The sequence below is a fragment of the Anser cygnoides genome, chromosome 3 (genome assembly GCF_040182565.1).
Source record: "Anser cygnoides isolate HZ-2024a breed goose chromosome 3, Taihu_goose_T2T_genome, whole genome shotgun sequence".
NCBI lineage: Eukaryota > Metazoa > Chordata > Aves > Anseriformes > Anatidae > Anser > Anser cygnoides.
In genome coordinates, this window is record NC_089875.1 from 99,710,359 (window position 1) to 99,737,795 (window position 27,437).

Sequence of the window (27,437 nt, forward strand, 5' to 3'; positions counted from 1 at the left end):
AAATAAAAGATGGAAACCATCCTGTATCTTGTAACTAAATGTTTGTAACATTCCTTTTAAGTTGTGCATCTGATACTAAAAGATCCTCTGAGATGTTCTTTTAAGGGCACCTACTACAGTGCTAGTTGACTACTACAGCTAATTTCTGTATTTCTTTTAGAGGATTCCTTCAGGATAGAACACTGACATGCGTAGCCCAGTTATGTGCTTCTGTTCCCAAGGCTTCTGACTTCAGATGCCTCCTGAATTAGATAGTAAATGAATGGGAGGATTGAAGATTTCAGGTTTGCACTTAAATGCTTTGCAATTCCTATTTTAGGTACATAAGTTCTTGCATTGAATATGATCTGTAGCTCCACTTAAATTTCTAATTAAAAAATTATAGCACTTTACAAATTATTTTTCCGTGTATTGCATGAATTAATAAGTAATTAATTTTGAATTAAGATGAGTAAAGGATGAGTAAGGACTATCCAAATAACATATTTTATTCGAAGGAGATGGGTTTAGGGATTCAACTTTATCAATGTTCTGAAAAAAAGAATAATACATGTTTATCCATAATAAAATTGCACTGAAAGCAAATATGAAATATTCTTCCTCAACATAAACTGGTGAAGTTACCTTTTAAAGAGTGTTATAGAAGTATAAAGGATGATGATTGATAGAATATTACTAACATATGTTCCTTATACAGTACAATGCTAGGGTGAAAAGAACAGCTAGAGTTACGAGTAGAATATCAAGTATAACACAGGGACGAGCTTGTCTGGAAATAATGATTCCACTTTCCAAAAAAAAAAAAATCTAAACAGTGTATGGAAGATAAGAAATAATTACTTGATAAATTAACTTTTTTGTGGCCTTTGTGTAAGATATGATGACTTACTCTCCTAAATAATTATAATGGTGTATTTAGTTCTATATCTTGCAGCGTGATGATACAGAGTTTTACAACTCATAATAATATCTTGTGCTTATCAGCTACAATATGCCTTATTATCCTGTGTAAGAATAAAGTGAGAAAATACTTTAAAGGACATAAAAAGATAAGAGAATATATTTTTCTCTTTTCCCTTGATGTTTGACCAATACTCTTTGAACTCCTAGAAGAAAAAGACATTTTAGGTATCAAATCCATATTCTCCCTATATCCTTTCAGTTTATTAATAAAATGCATTTTAGCAAATGTTAATTTCTGAGATGTAATTTGAAATGTTATCAGTGGGAAAACATTGTTTTGCATATGTTCTGAGATTTCTAGACAATTTATAATCTCTGTTCTCTGAACGTTGTTTTCACACTTACCGTATTTTATATTGGTTCTTTGAATATGGTTCTTTTAGCATAATGGATTTTTCTAGCTGTATTTCATTCATTTTATTTCTATTATTTATTATTAAACTGATGATTTAATAATAAATTAAATTACAAGTAGATAATCCTACTGCTATTTTCATGAGAAAAACATTGAATGTTTAACTTAGTTTTGGTCTTTTGCAGCATGTATTTTGGGATCCTTTTTGTACTAGTAAGTCAGAAATGAGAAGAAAAAATTGTATAAATTAAAGCTAAACTGAGAGAATAGTTAAGAAAAGTAGCTGTTACATCTTCCGTTTGTGAGACATAATCTGCTAGCCTCCTTTCTTAGTAAGGATTGAAGTCAGTGTCACAAGTTACTTTCATTACTCTGGCCTGCAATAAAACTCTGTATCTTCTTTATTCTTATGTCTTGAAATTAAAAGCTTTCTTCTATGTCTAATAATCTGCTTCACCTTTTTCCTAATCATATAAAGTGTGTTTGGGATTTACGCGCTTTTGGAACATCTGGGGAAGTGAATTTCTTTTTTTGAATCAAAGCAACAGAAGAAGCTAAACAGCTTTGTGTTCACAAAATATATATATATATATGTATATATATATATACATATATAAATATGTATACTGAGTGACATCTACATTAATAGAATAAATGGGAACGTGAGACTTGGTAAAAGTTGCAAGAAGTATTTTCAGGTGCATCAGATGCGATTGCCATATGACACATCATCGATACATGTTTGTGAAACTACGTCAGTTTATCAGCTTAATATTTATTTATTTATTTATTTTGTGGAATGAGACTATTTTGTACAGTTTTATGAAAGTTTCAGAAAACAATATGAATGACATTATGTACCTGTATCATCTTCAATGATACATTTGTCTGATTAAAAAACAACATTCATTAAACTGTGGGCAAGATTTGAATAGATTTCTTCTAATCAAAATGTGATTAAAGAGTTCCGGTAGTAAAATGGTACATTTCATAGTACTAGTTTCAGTTATTAATTAGAGGTCTTAAAACACAGGAGAACACAAATAAGCATTCTATATCTAGGACTTCTTAAAAATATCCAACAAATTAGTTGGATTACCTTCCACGGCAATTAAATCAAAGTGAACAAAAAAACCCAAACTCTTAAAAATCTCTTTATCCAGCTGTATTTCTTTCACCCTAAAAGGTGGAATGCCAGATTAAATGATTTTACTCTTCATCTGAGAACATTACTGTTTTTCATCTAGCCTTGTGGTGATTAAAAATGGTTATTCGATATTGGAGAGCATGTGTTTTTGGCTATTTTGTTTTTTTTTTTTTTTTTTTTGTTTTTTAAACCTAACACAAAATGAAGATGTCTTTGGAGTCTTAAAAGGACTTCAGTATTATATATAATATTCCTGAGTAGGGATGTAAATGCAGCACCAAGGGGTATAGCAGCCTTATATCTTTTTTTATTTCTTACTACCTAGAGAAAAATGCTTCCTAAAAGATATTGAAGACACGTGGGACATATATTGAGTAGTTTAGATTTTTATAGTACAAATTAGCATTTTCTATATTTCTTTGTAGATAAAGCTAATGCCATGAAGATGCAGTCATTCTTTCTCTTTGATCCCCCCCATCCGGAAAGCTTCAACTCAGTAGTTTTATCTTCACTTCAAAACTGTTCTCTGTTACTGACATGTCTGCAATTCAGAACGTACGTTTGTCTTGCTTTCTTTGCATCTCAGTCCTACCTGTCAAGCTTACCCACAGGCACCCACATTGCACAGCTCTTCACAGCCGAGGCCTGAATGCATGCATCTCCACGATGTCTGCATTTGTGTACATTTATAGCTATGATTTCTGACTGAAGTGCAGATTTCTTAGAGTTTTGTCTGAGAATGCAGTATTTTCTCAGGCTCAGCACATTTCTTGCTTTGTAGAACATTCATTTCCATACGTTAAAGCCGAGTCTAGCACTGCCAAAAGAATTATTTTTGCACAAAAATGTTTTTTGCAATAAGGAAAACAAGAGGATATTAGGTCTATGATCCCTGGATTTTGGCAGTGGGTCTGAGAGGGAAATCAGTTGAAGAATGAAATCAGCTTTCTAGCTAGGGCCAGTCTTAGAAGTTCAAATCAAAACTTTTCTACAGAAGATTCCACATACTTCAGAAAGCAAAGTAAGGGGATGTGGTAGTGATTCACAAAGGAAAATTGAAACTGCTTCAGAGGAAGAGGTTAGGCTGTCTGTGCAGTTGCCCCATGGAAATCCGATAATATGTCACTCATAAAAAATTCATAAAAAAGGTTTCTAAGTGTCTTTGTGTGATGTGTGGACAACAGGTCTGTGATTCCAGAATGCTGAAGACACCTGGTATTTCTCTTTTTTGTTTTCTTCGGGTAACAAAATCATCATGGCAGCATTTCTGCTATTATTATATTTAGGTGTTCTTGCTTTTCCACTGGTGCCAAAATATATTGGTAAGAATTTGCTGCAACCAAGTTATGAAATAGGCTGCTTGAATTCTCACCAATCTTACACTCAAAATTCGCAGTAGGCAAAAGGAACGTGCCATATATGCAAAGCCAAAAGTTTAATTTTAGTACAAAGAAAATCGTAAGAGTCTAACCGAATTATTAGTCCAATTACAGTGATAGTAATATTTCAAATCAGGTAATGTTAGAATGGTACACACAAACTTCTAATATCTACCCCTTTCTCTGCTGTTACACTCACTGTTCTAGCGCCTATACAAGTCTTAAATTCAGGGGTTGTAATCCAGGAGAAGGTTTTCATTCTGTACACAAAATCTGTTTGTCAGCACTACCTTTTAGTCATAAAATATATATAGATATAATATTAACTGTTACATCACACAGTTGTACAAAGTTAAGCAAAAGCTAAAATGAAGTAGTAAGTAGCTACCCAATCATTATACAACTGCTGTGACAAGTTAAAACAAGTTCCAGGCTACCAGAACAAAACCAGAAAAACCTGGCAGTCTGTGGCCTGTTTTGTTGGCTTAATGCTAAGTCTGTGGCGTGTTGCTAGCAGTGACAGCACCATATTTACTGGGCCTCTTGGCTAAGGTTTTACTTGTTTGAGCCCTTTTATCCTTTCCACATCTTTCCTTTTCTATATTCCATGATTTCATTCTGTTCGTAGTAGTAATACAGACATGTTCTATACTCTTTCTAGCTTCTCATACGGACTAAGGGAACTAACAATGTAAAGGTCTTTCTCAAAAATATGAAGCAGTATATTTTGTTTGTCTACTGGAATTAAAAATTGTCCCACTTCTATGTTCTATATAATTGTGGTTTAGTATTTTTAGCCACCTGATGTGCTGTTACCACATTTTCGTATATTAGCTTTACCTAGCAAGACCAAATATACACTATGAATTTCAGTTTTAATTAATTAGAAACAAATCCTGGGACATGGGTGAAGATAAGAACAGTTATACTAAGTCAGCTCCTGTTAGAACTGCGCTTTATGTATGATGACACCAAGCCATGTGGTGTGGTCAACATGCTGGAGGGAAGGGAAGGCTTGAGATTTGGGTCCATTTAATCCTCATGAGGTTCAACAAGGCCAAGTGCAAGGTCCTACATCTGTGCCAGGGCAATCTCAAGCACAAATACAGGCTGGGCAGGGAACAGATTGAAAGTAGCCATGAGGAGAAGGACTTGGGGATGTTGGTTGATGAGAAACTCAACATGAGCTGGCAAGGTGTGCTTAGAGTCCAGAAAGCCAACCGTATCCTGGGCTGTAACAAAAGAAGTGTGGCCAGCAGGGTGAGGGAGGTGATTCTACCCCTCTGCTCTGCTCTCATGAGACCCCACCTGGAGTGCTGTGTTCAGCTCTGGGGCCCCCAGCACAAGAAGGACAAGGAAATATTAGAACGGATCCAGAGAAGGACCACAAAGATGATCAGAGGGCTGGAGCACCTCTCCTATGAAGATAGGCTGAGGGAGTTGGGGTTGCTAAGCCTGAAGAAGAGAAAGCTCCAGGGAGACCTTAGACAGATATAAACAACCCTTCTTTCCTTTCTCTTTCCTTTCCTTGCTTCCTTTGTTGGTCACTAAAAGGACCGTAGTTCATGAGCAGATGTTCTAAGATGGGAAGATGTGCTGAACTCATCATACTAGCTAATATTGGTATGGATGAAGAAGGTGAAGTGGTGAAAGCCTCCTTAACCTGTCCTATATAACCAGAGGCTTTTAAAAGGATTCCTCTTTGCTTGTTTCTGAATCTTGAATACAAACTGAAGATGTCCCTTTTAAAATATGTGGTAACTTAGTTTAAATTATTCTGTATAAAAACAACATTTCCAGTAGATTTTGATGGATTTTAAGCAATAAAATCTGAAAGACATCAGGATAACTTATTTCTTAGAAATAAAAGTGCTTTTTATCTCCATGAATCAAGCAACCAAGAGAAAACACTGTCTTTAAGAACTACATTGGCTTTTTCTGTAGAGTTTTTAGAATCTGGAAGCATAACTTGAAGAAGTATGTTTTTCTTATTTTTTTTTTTCATTTGTTTTCTTTTCAGCTCCTTGTGGCTATAATGTAACTGCTCAGAATGGTACAGTTTATTCCCCAGGATTTCCAGATGAATACCCAAATTCCAAGGACTGTACTTGGTTAATTGTTGTACCTCCAGGCCATGGAATTTACATCAACTTTACCTTACTCCAAACTGAACCTGTGAATGACTACATTGCTGTTTGGTATGTAATTTTTCAAATAAAAGTGCTTTTTTTCTGATTAATTTATCAAAAACTCACTGTCCCAGGCTTTGGCTTTTGCTTAGTCTTGCCCTTTATGTTACCATCTATGCTGAGGACCAGCATATACAACAAGCTCTATAAATATATGAAGTATTTAACACTTTATATCATGATATGAACCCTTAAGATTATGGTTCTAAAAGTACTTTGAAACATGTTCAGTTATCAATCAGATCTTCTTTGAAATCGTGGTTGTGTGCAAGAAGATACAAGTTACATTTTACAGTTTCTGGAACTGGCCTCTTGTTTTCCAAATGAGGCCATTTGAAGTCAAAGTGATGTAGCAATCTGCATTATGTTAAATTACGTGTCCTGTGAATATATGAGGTAATATGTTAGCTGCAGCAAAACTTTTTGACATCTTTTAGACTTAATTGATTTAGGCATTCATTGAGATTTTCCAGTCTCTTAATAAGGCTGTCTCTATTTTTGAAGCCAAGGTTTCAGCCCTTGTACCTTTACATCTTTCAGCTTCACCTTGTATGTTACTCTTCCCCAAACTTGTAATTCTCCAAACCCATCTCAATTTTTTGTCTCCAGCTGGAAAAGGAGGTCTCAGGACTGACAAAGTTCTTCCATAAGAATTTACTGCACTGAAGAGCAGGCATAGATGACAATGTCTTAGACAGGAAGTTGTTACATACTCTCATCAGTAGCTAACCTTGGTCCCTACCCCACACAATGTGCAGTCACTTCTCTCTCGTAAGTGCTGCAGATAGTTTTGCAAAGGGACAGTTTGCACAGAATGTGGGATATAACTTACTCCTGTGTGAGTCAGCTGCTCCCATCTCCCAGCTGGTCCACTATTGCTGAACAGGGTGAGTTTTTTCCAGACAGTAATACTAAAATCCAATACTAAAATAGGGAAATTCAGCCAGCTTATAAAAGAGATGCATAACTGTTTATGAACAGCATGTTAGCTGCCATTGGTATTTGCATTATCATGGAATTTATCTCTAATATGCATCATGGGTCGTCCTCTCTGACGTGTTAAATGAAAAGAATGCTGGATTGATGACTTATCTTTTTTACACCTAAGCAATTAAATCCTAAAATCCTGTATACTTTTTTGAACTTGTTTGGCTGTAGTATGTGCTGAATTCCTGAACTGTTATATTGAACTGTTTTACAGCTTATTTCTTTAGGTTTCTGATTGCCCATAAATCACAAGCAGGCTTTTCTAAGAGTTGTTTTCTGAGGTATCAGTGATGGATAGCTCTTGAATTTGCTAGGAGGAGGCTGTTACATGTAATTGTGTTTATATCATTCATATATACACCATTCACTTCTGTACGAAATGTCAAACCGTAATATGAAAGAGTTTTTCTGGTTTTGGTGTTTTTTTTTGGAAAACAAGAAAAAAAAAATATTTTCTTCTTCCTCAATTGTAACAAGACTTTTAAAATGAAAAGCTAAGTAAATTATCATGTTCCTACTCAGGATTCATTAATTTGACAATTATTTGCAAGGCAGCAAGAAAAAGAAAATACATTTTTATGCCAAGTCAGCTACAGTTTATTTTTTCTTGTTGTCACTGATACTAGAGTTGATTTTGGAAGACTGGATAATCTTGAAAAACTTCTTTGGGGAAGAATAATTCATCTAGATAATATTTTTAAAATGTTGTTACAGCAAAGTAAATACATGACATGCGCTCTTTCAAAACTTGAAACCAAGTTTGTCCATACACCAGATATTTCTTTTTATGAAGAGATTATCTTGATAGGTTTGGAATAGACAAAAATGAGTTAATGCTTGGCTTTTTAAACATACAGCTAGAGATGAACAAATATCCCTCTAACTTAAAGATGCTGAAAGGTCAAAAGCTAAATCCTTTCAGAGAGCTTCTAAGTAATCTCCAGTTTTCTAAAATACATATCACAAAGGGTTTTTGATTCAGTTTTGATTCAGTAAATGTAATATAGAAGAAGACCACAAATAGGTGTTGCAGGGCTCCAAAAATTCTTCACTGATAAAAGCAGTGCTTTTATTTATTTATTCTGGCTGTTTAGAGCTGAATGTTCTGTGTGATGATACTGAAAATGGAAGCAGCCTGGTATTTTTGTAGTATTTCTCTTTGGGTGTCTATTCCACTATTCAGAAATACACAACCCTTCTTTTTTTTCCACTATTTTCTTCCCCTTTAGAAGAGATTTTTGATTCTCAGGAATGAATTGAAATGGCAGGCTGAACCTGCAACATGCACACCTCTCTATGCATTAGTCATGAATGCAGACTTGAAGGATTCAGGTCAAAAATATTAGAAATACGATAAGATCTTAAGAGCTTTCTAGATACATTTCTTTTTTCAGGTGATGTGTATATGAGAATTTTGGCAGGAACATCCACAGAAAATTTCAAATGTTACAAAGTCTGACAGTAAATTTCTTACCCATGGAAATATAAAAGTTATTATAAAGTACTCTTGATCTCTCAAAACTCTGTAGATACATATTGAAAGAGTATTCTGTGTTGATAGAAATAAAAACAAATTCATTCTGAATAATTAGGGAAAGCAGTTTTTACAAAAATATGACATGCATTACAGAGAAAAGAGACTGATAATTAAATGTTAACTATTGTATTTCTTCATCTGATTTTTTATGTTTCCCTTCCTAGGGATGGTCCTGACCATAATTCACCTCAGCTGGGAGTGTTCAGTGGGAACACAGCTCTGGAAACAGCTTACAGTTCCACCAATCAAGTCCTCCTCAAATTTCACAGCGATTTTTCAACAGGAGGATTCTTTGTTCTCAATTTTCATGGTCAGTTTTCTTTATATCATCAGTGTCTAATTACCACAATCAAGTGAATTTTAAAAATATTTCTTAACTATGCGATACAGTGATTAAATAAATTTACTAGGATTGTAGGGATTCATAGCTTTGCTACTTTTTTAAAATAATGGTATAAAATTTTAAAAATGTATGTTAAAAAAGGAAATTCATTTGTACTTTTGAATAAACTATGACCTATCTTTAATATTAATCATTGCTGTCTAATATTGTGCTTTCAAATTTTTAATTAATTTGACACATATATTTATTAATTACTTTTATACTTCCATAATAAAATTCTGCACCATCTGATTAATCATAGCAATTATCATGAAAAAGGTTGGTGGGATAGTGTTGGAGTATTGCACAACAACTTTACATCTAATATCCAGCAAAGTACTATATTCAAAGTCATAGTCAGGGCTACAGGAAATGCACATTAGGCCTCTTAACTCAGACATAAAATGCTGAACTCCAGTTCTATTTCTAATTCTGAATTCATCCTGACTTTGTATATTAAATGGAAGATTATTGGTGTTCTGGATTGGAATTTAAAAAGATAGGGTGACTTAATTCACCAGGAGAGGAGTCAGTGACACAGGAAGAGTGTACCTGAAGGTATCAATCTGCATGGAGAAGTCTTTCCAAGATTAGTCCTGAGTCTGAATTTTTTTTCTTGTCTGTGATTTTCTCCCAGAAGAAGGACATGATTCATGGTAGCCTAATGTCTAGAGCACTTATCTGAGGAGCAAAGACTAAAGCACCAGGTTTAGTCGTTATACAGGGAACATACAGCTCCCACATTCCAGGATTGTCAAAGCAGCAAACTACAAGGAGTGGTCAGTGAGAGCATTTTCCAGTTTTATGCTGAGGGTGTATAAAGGTGTAGTCAGTCTTTCAGGGTCCATGACTTCATATGATAAAAAGGAAAGGTAAGTAATCTATCACAATATGTAGTGCATTAGTCTAGCAAGGTTAAAAATGAATGAATCTGCTTCTTTTTCTCTGCATTGTTTATTTACTTTTGCATAATAGATCACTGGCTGAAAATCATGTATACTGTGAACAGTGTCCATGCTTTTAATTGAATTCGAAGCAGTGAGGCTACTAGTGAGAAAAGCCAGCAAACTGGGCTTCTTGGAGACTAGGTTGCAGGGATTTCTATTTTTGAGCCCACATACTGGGAGATGATAGGTGTCTTAGTTCAGTGAAATCAAGGGTATCACAGGACATGCATATATTTCTCCTTCTTGGTGTCTGTATCTTAGAAACTTGCTGTCACATGTGTCTAAGCAAGTTGTGGAGCTTTTTTCTTGGACGTTCTCCAGGAAAACTATCTGTCTGCATAGTGTTTAAGCTCCTAAATACGTTGTTCATAAGTGTTCATAAATGGGCTACAGAAACTAATGTGGAAGGTAAGGGTAGATTCCCCAGTATCACTTATTTTGTTTCTTTAACTTCTCAAAAATGGCTACCAAGGTACCAAGAGAATTTGTGTTCTTTATTGTGATTTTGTTGCATGAAGAGGAGACTTTTTCTATATTATGTGGAGTCTGATAGCAATCTTATTTTTTTAATTAATTTTTATAAAATTTATAAAAAATATAAAAAATATAAAATTTATATATAAATATATATATATATATATATATATATATATATTTATCCAGAAATGGTTTCTTAAGCTGTTGTAGGCATTCTGCTCCATTTTAGAAACATGTCAGCCATTGCACTGGTCACCTTCGTTGTGAGACAGCTCAGTTTTTGGAAACAGATTTGAAGAGCAGAGAAAGCATTTTATTTTATAGGCAGTGACTTTTTTTTTCTTTTGTTTAACTTATAAACATTGTTATCATTGCTGCTTCTTTTTAAAGTAAAGATATGCATCTGTACTTCAGAAAGATTAACCCTTAGTTTCTCTAGAATACTTAAGAATGACAAACCAGGTCTGTGACAGGTAATTACAGATTTTCCAGGAAATCTAAATAATCTGTGATTAGCCCTTTGACGTGCTGCAAAGGCAGCCACATAAAACAGAAGCTTTGCAGCTGCAAATACCTCCTCATAACCATTTCAACTGCATCCAGTTCTGCAATAGATCTATAACCATCTAGGCAGTGTAGTATAGTGTTTATACTCATAATAAATACTCTTATGTTTTATATATAAAATAGGTAATGTCATGAAATTTAAATTGGAAAATGTTGTAACTGAGAGACCATGAGTTTTACTGTAGCTTTGGCAATTTGGCAAATGTAAATATTAAATGAATTTTCTGTAAAATGAATCTTAGCACACCATTATTTAATCTTATTTTCACTTAAATTTGCAGCATATCAGCTGAAGAAGTGCCAGCCTCCACCAATAGTTCCACATGCAGATTTGTTTACAGAAGATGATGACTTTGAAATAGGTGATAAAATAGTATATCCTTTTCTTTCTTAAGTTTTCACCTGAATTTTAGCTAAAGTAAACTATTAATATATTTCACACTATACCTGAGATATTGGTGTACTTCTGTTTGATTTTTTTTTCCATTTTGAATTTTAAGATTTTGTTGTTGTAGCTGTTAATAACTCTTTCAGGAGATTTTGCCAAGTACAAGTGCCATCCTGGTTTCACCCTTGTTGGACAAGATATATTAACCTGCAAACTGAATACACAGTTGCAATTTGAAGGATCTTCTCCATTTTGTGAAGGTAAATATACGCTTACATGGACTGTGCGTGATTTGTATGTATCCCCTTTTCTCTTTGTATATATTAAAGGTGAAATTTTGGGGCACTGTATTTTCATCAATGTTTTCAAAGGAAAAGTTTCCATTTATTTCTTCAGTATCTAAGAAATGCACACAATTTCAAACTGGTCTCTAAAATTTTTGGACAGACATTCAGTACTTTAGAATCAAAAGACAAGTGGATTGACTTTCAAAGGCACTGAGCATCACATGTATATTTAAGGAGTAGTCTCATTAACTACACTACCATTGAAACACTTATTTTTAAAAATCCTTTAAATGATTTATCATTGTTTCACAGCAAATGAAAGATTTCTTTTCTCCCCTGGAGAGCCTTAAATATATGAATTTAAATTAAGCTTCCAAAATAAAATAACCATAGAATCATAGAACGGCTTGGGTTGGAATGGACCATAAAGACCATCTAGTTCCAACACCCCACCATGGACAGGGATGCCACCCACTAGGTCAGATTGCCCAGGGCCCCAATACAGATTGCCTTGAACACCTCCAGGGATGGAGCATCCACAACTTCTCTGGGCAACCTGTTCAAGTGCCTCACCACCCTCTGAGTGAAGAATTTCCTCCTAAATAAGAAATTATTTTCTCTACTTTAACAATATAGTGACATTGTACAACAAAGACACATGAAAAATGTGTTCTGAAATATGTAGCAAAATTCAGCTGTGAACTTCTGTCTCTAAAGAGCATGCTCTTCTTTAGGCTTAATTTCCTGAAGTAATATACAATTGCAACTTAATTTCCTGAAGGTTTATAGGATTGTTCAAGGCTGTCCTCCCTTCTGATAAAATGTTTTAATCTGTTAGTTAGTTTCAAAGTTCCTGTATGATTCACGAAAGCAAAAGACATAATTAATAGAAACAAGAAGTACAAATTGGTACCCCTACCAAAGGAAAACACTGCAGCACAAACTCAGTATTTTTAGACAACAGGAAATACATATTTTTCCAACTGAACTACAGAAAAAGCTGTATTCACTGCTTGCTTTTTGTTACACTTGGGAAACCAGAACTGTAGATGATGTCATAAGAAACCAGATTTCACCAAACATACTGCTCAGTAAATTACTTCTTTTAATAAAATAATTACAAATCAAGGTTCTCTAATGACTTATAATTTCACTGAGTTATTTAGTCAGTGGTATATTTGCTGTAAGATAATATAGATAAGATAATATGCAATAATTGCACTGCAAATCTAGCTTTCAATTTTAAGTTAACAGTAAAAGCAGTAATTTAACTCTTGGCTGTTTCAATGTTTCAACTGGAGAATTCTGTTAAAATTCTGGTAAAAACTACAGAGACATTGGGAGTTTCTGATAATGATTTGTCATTTGTTAAGCACAGGGGAGTAGTTGATTTCCAACAGTTGTGTCAGCTAAATGAAACTCAGGACTTTCTCTGATGGTAGAAACACTCATTTCTTTGCAGTTCTTTGAGACATTCCAGATGAATACAAGAAGCTCTGTACTTCCCTCACAGACTTTATAAATTTTGTGACTTTCTTCCTTTCCTCATATTATTTATTGTTTTTCAGAACAATCCTATATATTAAAGTTTCTCAAATTTTACTATTTAACAAGTTGTTCCTAATTGATTATTAGACATCTTTAATACATATGATTTTTCATTAAAAGGATTAAATAACATGGTTCCTGCTGATGAGTAGGTTTACCAGCTGGTAATGGCTTTCAGTCTTGTATTCTCTTGATATGAATACAGCAGAATTAATGGAGGCAACATCAAATGAAATCACCTGGTAACAAAAAAATAAAAAATAAAAAAAATTGGGGAGGTTCAGAGACAAAAGGCAATGGAACCAGAGGCATTAGAGTAAAGATTTTGGCACTGTTATTTTGAACAGACTTAAGAGAGGAGTTCCTTTAGCTGACTTGGGATGCAGCTGGCTTCCTTTTCTCACATGAGCTGTTCCTTTAAATACATTTCATTTTCCTTTCTGAAAACAAAACAAAACAAAAAAACTCTCCAATATTGTCTCTCTGTGCAAATTATTATTACTGTGGAGATAAATGTTGAACTGAATGCCTATTTTATGATAACACCCTAGCTATTTATCAATATTTCTTCTAGATCATGTGAAATGCTGGTAGGTCACTTAAAAATGTGTTTTTAATTGCTATCTTTATGTTGTTTACTCATAAGTAAATATATGAATGTTCTCACGTAGCACTTTGATAACACCGTTTCTTTAAACAATATATGTTATTCGTATATAAATTCATATATAAATTTTGTTGTAACTGTTCATTTTAAACTCTTTTTAAAAAAATCTATTTAATTAGGGGATTTTAATATATCAGCAGATATATTAACAAGACAGAAATCTCCAACCTGAGGGTAGTAAATACAAAATCCAGAGGGATGATAGGTTGAAAGAACATTGATCTCATGACAGTGGAGTATTGCTCACTAACACTGTAGAGTTTAAGCATGTGTATTGAGGATTCATCTAGCTTTGTCAGTATGTGCTAGGGAAAAATAAATGAAATAGTGAACCATTTGAACAGTTACCTGAGGGTAACCTCTTACTATTCTTTTAGTCATTTACTTATGGCTTTAAATTTTAGTGAAGGATTGACTGATTTAACTGCTATTGCTATTACTCATTTCTGCCAATGGGTATATGTATATTATATATGATTTTGATAATATTTTTCTCTCTTTGGGGATCTAAAAAGTCAGTTACTTGTTACAAAGAAATAAGTGTAATCGATACTTTCAATAAACAGAATATGTTTGTGTCTTAGATAAAGATAAAAGATAAAAGATTTTTGAGTCACCAGAAATATAAAATAAGGGTTTTTTTTTTCATTTTAGCTATGGAAGCAGCATTATTATACATTTTGTCTGCGGCTGAAATTACAATTCTTGGATAACTTCTGGGCACTACAGTATAAAAAGGACATAAAACTATTAGAGAGTTTTAGAAAGGAGGGCTATGAAGATGGTGAGGGGCCTAGAGGGCAAGATGTATGAGGAGCAGCTGAAATCAATGGTATTGTTTAGCCTTAAGAAGAGACCGAGGGGAGGCCTCATGGTGGCCTGCAGCTTCCTCATGAGGGGAGCGGAGGGGCAGGCGCTGAGCTCTGCTCTCTGGGGACAGCGACAGGACCCGAGGGAACGGCATGGAGCTGGGACAGGGGAGGGTCAGGCTGGGTGTTAGGACCTAAGGTTCTTCACCAAGAGGGTGGTTGGGCACTGGGACAGGCTCCCCAGGGCAGTGGTCATGGCACTGAGCCTGTCAGAGTTCAAGAAGTGTTTGTAAAACACCCTCAGACATAGGGTATGATTCTTGGGTGGTCCTGTGTGGAGCCACGAGTTGGACTCAGTGATCCTTGTGGGTCCCTTCCAACGCAGGATATTCTATGATTCTATGAGAAAATCTCATCCTATTATCATAAAAGCAACTTTCAAAGCAGGTACATCTTCTGGCAAATGTTAAACTTTCTTTTTTCCCCTTCCTGCAATCACTGTTCTTAGTTCTGGCACACTGTTTCTCATGGTTTTTATAGTTCTACTACTTTAAAACTAGCAAGATAATAATATATTTTTTAAAATAATGGGTTAGCTTATAGATGGAACTTTGTATGTTTGGAGGCCAATTAAATTATAAGTTCTAATCATTTATATCACACCAAGACCTGTGTTCAGAAGGGTTTAAAATAAGAATGAGCAAAAATTTTTACACCAACCTACTGAGGTTAGGTTGGAACATTGCAGCCTGCACTTCCTACCAAGCAACAACAGGAAAAGAAACTACTGATAACATATACTGGATCAGACCAGAAATCCATATATGCCATGTTCCATCTCTGGCACTGGCCGATGATGATATAGCAAAGAGCATAAGATCATTGCAAGTATGAAGTAAATTCAAGACTTCAAAAAACTGTAGCTACGCCACTCACTTCTTTGTATTGTGAATCCTGTAGGGCTATTTCTTCAATGGATTTATTCAATCCCACTTTGAAATAATGCAAATGTTTTAAATACACAAATTTTTGTGGATTTAAATTATGTAATTATTAAATTATGTAACATATGAAGATATTTCTCCTTTTGTCTGTCTTGAACCTTTAACACCTGCTGTTTCTATTTCATGTCTTGTAGTTCTTCTAGTGGAAAAAACAGTAATGAGTTGTCCTCTATTCACAATATTTATGGCATTATTCTACAGACCAGAATATATTTCATACCTTTAATAATTTTTGTCACCCTCCTCAATACCTTTTCCAATTCTACTCTATTTCTTTTGAGGTGATGGTGTATAGAACTGCATTTATACATTACTATCTAGATGATCCTAATAGACTTGGAAAAATTGCTACTTGCCATGTAATTTGCATTGTTTTTCAAACTAATTTTCTGACTGTCTTCTTGTATTTCTGCATTTTACCAACTGTAGTTTGTGATTGTTTATATTATCTGTATTTGGATCAGGTTCATATTTTTGAAAGATGTCAGAAAACTTTTAATTCTCCTGAGCTGTGCTGTGTCTACGCTATGTTGAGGTAGACACATACATTTATGTGATAGAGAGCCAGATTCTAGAATGCTATATACAAGACAAGTCTGCTGACATATCTAACAGGCAAGAAAAATCAGTCTCCGTGACCACTTGTACATCATTCTGAATTAATGATCTCCAGATCATTAAGTTTTAAGAATGACGTGTTTTCTGCCCCCTCCTCATTTGCACAAATATATTTAGCCGTATCTGTTTTTATACATTTTTGCATCCAAGTGCTTTGTTAGTAATCATCTTCGTAAAGTGTGTATGATTGGAGCAGAAAAAAACACATGCTGCTCTTCCAAATTTTTTACTTACTTAACCAAAATAGATAGTGAAACATGACATGAAACATGTTGAGCTGACATTGTAAGATGTGGTAAAATGGCAAATCAGACTCCCTTCTCTACTGAAGAAGCAAGGTAACTTTCTGCAGGTAAGGATTGGTGCTGATGCAGTGCAGAGTCCTTAATGAGAAAGACACTGCTGCAAAAATTCTGTCTGTTTCTCCCCACTGCCCTCTCCTCCCCATCCCTGCCTTTAGTTTTTATTTTTGTGGGTGTTGTGGCTGTCATTTGTACCTTCCAATTTTACTTCAGATTTTCAGTATATGTGGGATGTCTCAAATACCCTGGATACATGTTCTTTATTCACTTTTTTAAGCCCTTAAACCAATTCTTCCCAGCTCTCAAGGTTGCATTCCTGTGGCGATCAGTAGTTGAACATTTGTGTTTATACCTGTGGAGCCTATGCTGCCATCCTGTCCTTATATTCTCTTTCTATAACTTTCTTTACTTTTTTAATTGCAGTTAGGGAAGGGTAGAGATGTAAATTAAAGCATGATGAGCACTGCACGGCAAGAAATACTCCTTTATTGGTCACAAAAATTCACATATTTATAAAACAGCTACTTGACATTCGGTATAAGGTAGATATCTCTAATCTGACTGATGAAAATACTTAAATTAGAGAGGTAGTACTGTTGTCCTAGCATGGTATTGATATTTATGAATAAAAAGTGAAATCATAGGTGGAGGAATCAATAGTATTAGAGGTAGGTCAAGAAACTTAGTCATGCCTTTATCAAAACAACCAAATCACATTTCTCCAAAAGTCAGGTTAGATAATCTGTTTCTTGGTATATCATGAGAGTGTTATGCTGTCTTGCAGAAGGACTTTTCTCACTGCCCCATCACACTCAATTACATGTCATTGTGTAATGTAAAGATCTCTGTTATTTGCTTTTGTTTTTCTGTAAGCCTTGTCTCTATGTATGAATTCAAGCAAATTAACAAATAACAGTATTCTGAATTTATATGTGGAGTTATATGATTAAAAATGAATGTTAAATAGATCGCTTATGCCCTCCAATACGCCTGGAGCAGGGTTTTTTTGTTTGTTTGTTTGTTTTACTGTTTTTCCTATTATCATGCCAAACCATTTTACAATAGCTACTTATAAAATTCACAGGATAGACTTATAAATAATAATTAAATATTTTCTGGGGCTGAAGTGTTTAAATCCACGTTTGTTTTCACCTGTTGTATGTGTAACATAAAGAACAGAGCACTGTGGAGTTTATTTTTATTCCATTGACAATTATTGATTGATAATACTATTGGAAAATGGACATGTCCTTTGTTTTACAGATCAAGGTGAAACAGTCTCGCTGTTTCAGTATCTCACTGTCTCAATTTTATGTCTTTAACCATATGAATCTTACAAATGTTCAAGTCTAGTTTCCACCCTACTGATTAAGTCATGTAATCAGCAACTAAGGTATACCCAGGGAAAGCTGGTGAGTAGTCTGTGATAGTGGAGAAAGTGAGCCAGCAATGGCTGCTGAAGTGAGCATTACCCATTTGCCACATCACCCACCTGTGCATCCAGCCCACTAAACTGTAAAGGAGCAATACACTGTCTCTCATGCCCCTGAGTAACTGCCGAAATGTCTCTCTCATTATTAGGTACTGTGATATATCTCGTGTGAATGGTTGAGGTTGGAAAGGACCTCTTGTCCAGTCCTGTTTTCCAAAAGTTTACAGCAAAATTCTTGGCTACAACTGAACCAAAATTTCATCTCCAAGTGTGAAGTCTGTAAAAGGCCAACAAGGGGAAACAGTCTGCTTTTTAATGTTTGTTTCTGATAGTTATCTCTTTTTGTTCTTTGGTTTTGTTGTTTTGTTTTTTTTTTTTTTCCCCCTGGACTATGTCTATTCCCACATCTATTCCCCTGATCATTTTTTTCTCTTTTTTTTTTTTAATGTTACTCAGCTTTACAAAATCCTTTATTTTACACAATTATTTGGATACTTTGCCAGACAATTTCCAGGAATGTATATATATAAAGATGTATTTGTGAATCTTACACAAAAATGTAGAGAAAATGTATCAGACCTCAACAGCAAACAGACATGAAGATGTCCATCCTGCATGAGAGGCAAAATATTAAAGAAAAAGTGGCCAACAAAAGATATTTTAATCAAAACCAGTATTTAGAATATAAAATTTTCAACTGTTTAATATACAGCTATTTAGTATAGTCATATGCAGAGATCATATACACCTTTGAATACAAGGTGAAATAATAATAATAATTAGATAAATGATAAATATAAATATATAAATAAATAATAAGTTTTACTGGGACTTTTACCTACGTATGGGAATGATCACACCATTGTATACAGACCTCTTGACTGTAAACTCTTTGGGCTGTGACTCTTTGGTCATGTTTCTGGATGAATGTTTTATTAAGATTGATGTTCAGTTTCATAAACACAAGGTTTATAAAGCTGATTCTTGTTTCTGTTTGTACTGACAGGAACATGATTTTAACATGTTTTTATTTGGAAACGAAACTGAAGTATATATATCTAAAACATAACTATTTTTTTTTTAAATGAAAATACTTTGTTTCATTGCTATTCTTATTTTTCTTCTTATCGTATCCTTTCTAGCACAATGTCCAGCAAATGAAATCCGTACAGAATCGTCAGGAGTGATCCTCAGTCCAGGCTACCCAGGCACATATCCCAACTCTCAGACTTGTTCTTGGACTATAAAGGTTGATACAGGATATAACATCTCCATCTTTGTAGAAATGTTTCAAAGTGAAAAGCAGTTTGATGAGCTGGAGGTATTTGATGGTAAGAAAGATCCGTCTTGCCAAGAATTGCCAAATTCTGTCTTGCCAAGAAAGAACAGATATAAAGTCAAGTGGGTCTTGATTTCCAACTGTTGGTTTCGTTACACAGCGATACATACAAAATCTAGTCCAGTATTTTTATTACTTTTGCTTTAAATCTAAGTCTGTTAGTTAATGAAAGTTTTTTATAGATGCAGTCAAGAGACTGTTTAATTTTTAGTATTGTTAGAGGAGGAGCAGTAAGCAGCTTTCCTATTAAAGTCAACATCATGCAGTTTTTCTGTACCCTTGGAAATGTATGAAGGTGTATGAAAGCAGAAGCTAACATGCTGTTTTGTAATGAATTGTTTCTGGGAGAGAAATACTTGTGGGGTATAATTCCATTTGTCCAATTTTGTAAAATTATTTAAGTCCAAATACTCAAATTTGAGTCCAAATACCCACTCTACTTTTTCCACAGCATAGCAGAACCACTGCTGTATCTTGTTTGAATATATCCATATTAAAGGATTTGGCCATCTGTTTTAGGACAAAGAGTAGAAAAATGACAGAAACTCAATTTCTAGAATGTAGAAGCATTTCTTACTTCATAGCAGTAACCTCTCAAAGGGCCCTATTTAATTAACAGGCTATTCTTATTTTTCTGCTGAATTATGAGCTTATTGCCACTTGTTCTGTTCTCGTTGATTGATGAGAATAGCTGGTCCCTGATAGTTCTTTAATATATTTTTATTCATTTGGAGACTGTTATCATGTCCTCCCTCATTAACCAAGTATATATGATAACTGTGATAGAACTGATTAATATTCACCATGTAAGTTTTATAACATGAAAAATATTAAATGCTCATATGTTTTGAAGTATTTTTCTCTATGCATTCTTACTAAGTAACAGGCTTTTAGTGTCTAAAATTATTGTTAAAATAGTTTCCTTTTTTGATAACAGCATTCGGAAAAAGAAAATACAATATTTTTCATTCTTTTAAAAATCCTGGTTCATTAGTTTTGTTTTTCCTTCATACTGTATTTGTTGGTCTGTGTCAGGTTAGTGGAGAAAATAGTCTGAAAAATCTCTGTTTTCCACTACTCTATTTTGTATTTAACATCAAGGCAATGTGTAGTATGCAGTTATGCCTGGGAACTTTCTAGTGATCTGATCACTTCGTTTTCTTTTGAAAAAGTCTTCTTAGATTGCTTAATGCTCCTGACAAATAATTTTTTTTTCTTATGCATTTAAATGTAATGAAATCAGATTATCAATAATAAATCTGAGAGAAGAATTATCACAGTTCCTACATTTTTAAACATTGTCATTTCATGACATAGAACCACAGTCTTAAAAATTCATCTCTAGCACAGCTTCACAAGTCATTTTTTCTACCACCTACCAGCAAACTTAAATGAGAACGATAATGGCATATTTATAACCTCTCAATGTAGTGCCATGTAGAGATTCCTGAGCTAGCTCTCAACAAGTTGATATTTAAATATGGCACATTGCAGTGCCTTGCAGAGATACTTGTTTGTGTCCCTGTGGCCACATTAGCAATGTGCTTTGCTAGGCTAATTGGTTCTACATCTCAGCATGATGAGCTAGTAGGGGCAGAAGGCAATGCTGATGTGGCTATGCTGTTTCCAGTGATGGATATAACTCAGACTAGCTCGTTCAGAGCTGGTTTAGATATTTCTCTGTATTGTTGAATTTTGCAGATCATATCCCAGAACCTTATGTGGTCTAAAATAGCATAGCTTCATTTAACTTACTGTAACCGGTCTATTTACACCAGGTAAAGATATATTCTCAAACTTCACATATAAATATATAAAAATCAGCAAGAAAATTTTTAGAAAAATAATATTTGCTGAGGTATAGGCTTCTGATGACCTTATAAGGCAGCTTTGGAATGCAAATGAAAATAGTGACTATGCCTAACTCACTACATTGAAAATTATGGTGCTTTTGCAGCTGTATGATGATCAGGATAGACATCCCATTAATGAAGCCACCCTGGTCAGCTGAGAGGAATAAGCACATTAGCAATAAGCACATTAACCCTTTCTCGATTATCAGTCAGAGCCCTAAGATATCCCATCTATACTCTAAACCAAAGAAGCCATGTATGTACCATGAATATAATTATTAAACGCTTTTGAACTTGAAAATGCTGTATTCAGTCTGCTAATACTGAATAGCATTTGTTTAATTTGTTTAATACATTTGTTTAATACACAAACTGACTTTTTTTTTCCCAAAAAAAGCCAACATAATTCTGTCATTGCAATGAGACAGCAATGCCAACTTTTACCTAACATTCAGGAAAACGTTATATGACAGGTCAGCACCCTAGAAGTTTAGTATATTTTTCCCTGTATAGACAAACTCAGAAATAATAATAACAAAAAATCAAGCTCAAGAATACCTGCGTCCTGCTATTGACTTTTCTGAACATCAGCTGAAGAGCTGTCTGCTTTGGTAGTGTCCAGAAGCTGAAACTCAACTTCAGGAAAAATTAAGACTCATTTCTCTGATCTCCCAATGGCTAAAAAATGTGGTGTGGCTATGTGGTATGTGGTGCTGCAATCTAATCTCACCATCACTAGTAAGGAAAGATTATCTCCTCTTTATATGTAGTAGATCTTTATTTGTAATTGTACTCTTGCAGCCCTTTATCTGAGAATTTCTAAACTGTAACGGTACTTTATGAACTGACTAAATTGTATTAAGCAGATTTTACAATGCCCAGGATGAAGCAAGAGATGAAGCAAGAGAAACTAAATGGATTGTCATGTTATAAATCATTATTTCAAGCAAAAATAGGAGTTGACTTCAGCAGTCCTCATTGTCTATCTGCAATCATCAGACACTAACTCTAACAAAAACCACAAACAAGCCACAAAGAATTTTGATGAGGGCAACCTGTGCCTAAAGCTATGTTGTTCTTCTTTTACCTTATTTACGGTTTATTTATTAATATTTATTTAATTATAGTATTGTCATTATGGTGACTGAAATGCAGTTCTAAAGCACTGGGATGTTGTCTTATTTTTTATGGTTTTCTGTGGCCTCCCTTTTGTACCTGAAACATCCCAAACAGAAAACTTACTTATTTTTTTGTACTGGACTGGAAGGGGAGAATGTTGACAGCAATTGTATTCAATTTTTAGGTCTCCTTGGAATCAGTTTTATTTTTATGCTTTCATGCAACATAAGAAGAACTGATCAGGCCGCAGCTGGTCAAAGTCAGCAAAAATTAATGAAACGCCCTCTTTATTTTAAATGTCTGCTGTGACCAAGATAATGTTGGTTGAACTTGGCTTTCCAAAACTTGCAAGACACAGAGTAAATGGCATAGTGAGCATATGAAAGGGAGGAGTTCAGTTGTAGAATAGATAACCTTCATGTTGAGGAAAAGGATGTCATTTCATGTTTTTGAAAGCATTCAGTAGCTTGATTTATTGATTTTTTTTTTTCCCTTTCATTATATGGCATTGTGTTATATTATCTGCTCCCAAATCATTACTTGTTCTTCTAGAGGTTTATTGTAATGAAGATATCAGTCTAGTGGCTGGACACACATACTTTTCAACATCCTATATTCACCATAAATTAATATTTTTTAACACTGAAATGATACTATGATAATATTTTAACATAACTGAGTCCTAATATGTATGTATTGTGAATTCGTAGCACTTGTATGTATGTGTATTCCCCATTGCAACTGTGGTGATTTTATACGTGACAGGTATTATTTAGGTAATATGTTCACTATGTAATATGGTGGTGCTTTAAATTCTACAAGCTGCACAATGTCAAGAAGTTTATAAATTTGCTTCCAGTCACTAGTTGAAAAAGAGCTTAAATAAATATTAGATAAAAAAAAGGACAAGGAGGAGAAATGTGACCTACTACAGAGTAATTTCTGTAAATATATATATTTTTAAAAAAATAAAGTTTCCAGTGATTTTTCAGTGTTTATGGCAAAAACACTCATTGTTTTATATGTCAGCTTGTTTGTATCTGGGTTTCTTATGCTGCTCTCCCATGAAAACCCAGAACTGAACAGACAGTTTAAATAGAGATCTGTTCATTATTTTAATGGCAAAAATATGCCATGCTATTGTTCCCTTAATATATTTACATTCACAGCTCAGTTAAAATATGGAAAGGATTGCTTAAACTGCTAGTACATTAAAACTTCAATGTTTTCTTTATTCATCTCTTAAGGTTCTTCAGGGCAAAGCCCTTTATTGGTTGCTTTAAGTGGAAATCATACTGGACAAATGAACTTTACAAGCAAAATGAATCAGCTGTATCTTCGCTGGTCAACTGATCATGCAACCAGTAAGAAAGGATTCAAGATCCGTTACTCAGGTAACTATTAATGATTTCCATTAAATCATACTTTGTGGATTAAACATACTATTCATCATCAAATTAAGACTTGTAATATAATGTCTGTTTCTCTGATTATAATACTTTATTATAATGTATATTTTGATGATGCATAATCATCCTGTTGTAAATTCAACACAAGTGCAGAACTTGAACTCTCTATTTTCTCTGAATTTGCCGAAGATCTCTGGAATAATATTTCCCCAATGAATACTTTCCTCTGCAACCTGCTATCTTGTCTTATCAGACCTGGAGCAAGGCCTTTGAATTTAATGAGATTGATAACCCTTAGATTCACAAAGAAGTACTCATGAGGCAGAATATCTGACCCCAAAATGTTATGCAGTACTCCAACTGCAATTCATCACAAGGTTATTAGGCTTATAATTTCCTTAAATTGCAGTTAATTTCACAACTCTTATTACTATGCTTGTTATGTAAAAATAAATGGAAAAACAGGGGAAAAAAAAGTCCTTCACTTCTTGAACAGGCAGCATATGAATCTGGTATTGCAGTGATATGAAAATATGTAAATAGTCTGTCTAAATAATGTCCTTGTTAAAATTGCATCTCTTACTAAAAACAGAACAACAACAAAAATCAGTTACCAATATTGTAATACTGGATTATACTCTACATGTAGAGATATAGGTTCTTACTCTGCTTGGAGCCTCTTTAACATGTTGTCACACATACCCCTTCAGACACAATGCTCCTAAGAGACTTGACTTAAGGATCACTTCCATGTTGTAAATAGAGAGAGAAGTGATAATTACTCTGTCTGTTGTTAACATTTGCTTTTTCTGTGTTTGGACTTGATTAACAACGTGTGAATGTGTGAGTGTTAATTTTGGTGGATAAAAATTGTCAGTATAAATTAAGTAGAAAAAAGAATACTGAGGATGTTTTAGAAGAATGTTTTACCAAGCATCATATATATCCCATTTAGGCATGGTAAACAGATGCTAAGTGGCATGACATTTAGGGAGATGATTTGCACTGAGATTTCTCCTTTCCTGTACCATCCATGCATTTGCTGCCTAATCTCTGGAAAATTTCTCATGCTACTGAAAGAGAAGATAAGGGTTAAATTCAAGTACTCAGAACAATATCATGATTATGGTTTGAGAGCTATGAGCAGTTAGTAAATGGTCAGAAAGAAAAAAAGACATTAGTGAAAGCATTATCTCCATCTTTCGAGCAGTATTTGGAGTATTACCAAAGACAAACTAAAACTGGAGGATGGGGAAAGGGATGTTGTTTCTAGCACACAGGAGATTCAGTTAGCTTTTCATAAGGAAAGGGCAATTGTAGGAGTTAAGAGATGAATTGAGAGTGTGGGAAAATGAACAGAGAGAACCTGTCACAAGATAACTGTCAGATAGGTGACAGTGAAGAGGGTGGGCCTTCTATCTTGAATTTGCAGTGAGGAAGCAATATCAGGGTTGCAAGAATAGAGATCATGTAGAGAATTTATTTGGTAAATACCAAATTATTTAGGTGACTGATTTTTGAGGAATAAGAAATTATTTTACACCTTTGCACGTACACAAAACATGTTTTGCTAGGCTCAGTTCATCAGTTGTTATGGCACTAGCAGCAACTAATAATACTATTTGGGAGCTGGAGAGAGATATGTAATCCTTATGGCTGTGTTTTAGGAACAAACAACTGTTTTGCTTTTTCTGCCTCACTGTCAGTCAGTGCCTGCATTTTTTCTCTAAACTTCTGTATGTTTTACATGAGATTCAATGGAAATAATCAGCATGAAAGAAGAGTAACAGTGAGCGGCAGCATAAACAATTGGATTTGAATCTTAATGAGGGAAGGCAACAACATGAGAGTAGGAAAAATACAAGATCCCAAAAAGGCTATTGATACCATGGCAGCTGTGACTGAGCCAGCAGGCTTCCTCATAATGAAGAACCTATTGAAATGAATTACTGCCCTCCCACAACCCTCCCCTTCTTCTCCAGCTATGCCTGAGCACAACATTTTACAAATTGTAGTTTTGTTACAAATAGATTTCATTTGTAGATACAAATTTTCGTCATTTTTTAAAAAGTGCTAGAAGCTTTCAGAGAAATACTATTTCCTTTAGCATACAACCTGACATGTTGAAGCTATTTGTCTAAAGTTATGTGCATGTTTTCTATTTGTGGTTTCTTTTTCTTTTTTTTTTTTCCTAAATATTAGTATAAAAGAGCTAAGGCATTACAGCAGAGACATTCTTTTAAGGGCTTTGACAAATTATGGAGGCGCTAGCATAACCTTAGTCTAAATAATACTTTTCCTAATTGCACTAACTCAGATACAAAATGATCTCTTTCCTAATCTAGTGAGTATCTGTATAGTATAATGAGAGAGGAAGCATCACAATTTCATGTAGTTCTATGGAAGAATATTTTTTTTCTTTGGGAGGGAAATATAAAAAAAAAAATGACTAAAACCAGATGCAAATAATAATAATAATAGTAATGAAAAGTTATGGCATACCAAAAGTTTTTTTTTTTCTTTTTTTCTTTTGAATGGTTGTTGGTTTTTCTAGTGGTGCTTGAACTTGACTTTTTGGTGCACTGTGGTTCCACCAAAACTTCTGTTCACTACAGATGGATCTGTGAATGCAGAAAGACAAACTTGCTGAACCCATGCTAGGAAACTCACTCAATAAGAGATGAATCTGTGCAATTGCTGTGACAGATACCTGCGTGACCTTTGGTTTTGTTTTTCTTCAATAGTTTATAACTCCACATTAACATCCCTACTTAAGCAAGCTAGCACAAACAATGTAAATAAAAGGAGAGATTTTTTTTATGTTGTGATAAAAGGAATGAACGTGCACTACAGCTGTAATTCCTATACTTCTGCACAGTACTTGACACACCTGCCAGCGACAGTGATTTGAGAAGCAGAGGGGTGCTTAGCTTGCTACTTTGAAAGTTTACATTGTCTCTATAATATCTACAGGCTTTTGTTTAACTTTTGATTGTCCTTCAGGAGTAAATAAGGCAAGTGGTTACTTAGTTAATTTGTAATTGGCTGCCAATATATATTAAAAGGCCACCGTGTGCATCTATTTTATCTTTATTCTGCTCTTGTAACCTTACCTGTTATTGCAAGAAGCTGAATTCTTCACCATTGGTTTAATCTTGTTTTTAATATTTGTACCTGTGCAGCTTCAACATGTGTTAACTGTTTCTATTTCCTCTCAATTTCACTTTAAAAGCAAAGACTCTTAATTCATTTGGTTTTGTCTTTACAAGTTCCAGTAAGCTTTTAGAGGTGACAGAGGATTTGTATGAAGAAGTTCATCGGTTAGTTTCTTCCATGGTTTCTAAATTTTAGGTGGTGATTTACTTTGCAGTAAATGCAGCAGGAAAGTCACACAATGAAGGTTTATATGGTACTTTTAATCAAGAGCAATGCAAACAGAATCATTTATAAATGTTGAACAAGCAGTAAGAAACTATGTACTATAAATAGCAGGTTATTTAAACAGACATTTTATTTTTGAAGAACCAGGCATTCACAATTTTACCACTAAAGAAGGAATAGGTTTTTGGAAATTTACCTTGCTGTTTTCATACTGTTTACACATTAGATGACATTAGACAAAACACAAGTGAAAAAGAATGGTGGCCCGACCCTTTTTTATTGTTCAGTGAAGTATTGCTCTCCTTTTTGATTCTGTACATTTTTAAGTGAAAAGCAATATATGGAATGGAT

The 27,437-nt window shown here is 34.3% G+C and overlaps 1 protein-coding gene across 7 annotated transcripts in view; it reads left to right on the top strand.

Moving 5' to 3' along the window:
- Nucleotides 1-27,437, top strand: part of CSMD1 (CUB and Sushi multiple domains 1) — a 1,150,295-nt gene that overhangs the window by 1,019,241 nt on the left and 103,617 nt on the right. For all 7 annotated transcript variants that reach the window (XM_048078081.2, XM_048078083.2, XM_048078082.2 and 4 more), the window contains 6 exons: nucleotides 5,865-6,042; nucleotides 8,722-8,867; nucleotides 11,212-11,292; nucleotides 11,465-11,578; nucleotides 19,128-19,316; nucleotides 23,544-23,690. In XM_048078081.2, the coding sequence (XP_047934038.1) occupies nucleotides 5,865-6,042; nucleotides 8,722-8,867; nucleotides 11,212-11,292; nucleotides 11,465-11,578; nucleotides 19,128-19,316; nucleotides 23,544-23,690 (855 nt within the window). The remainder of the gene's footprint in view (nucleotides 1-5,864; nucleotides 6,043-8,721; nucleotides 8,868-11,211; nucleotides 11,293-11,464; nucleotides 11,579-19,127; nucleotides 19,317-23,543; nucleotides 23,691-27,437) is intronic.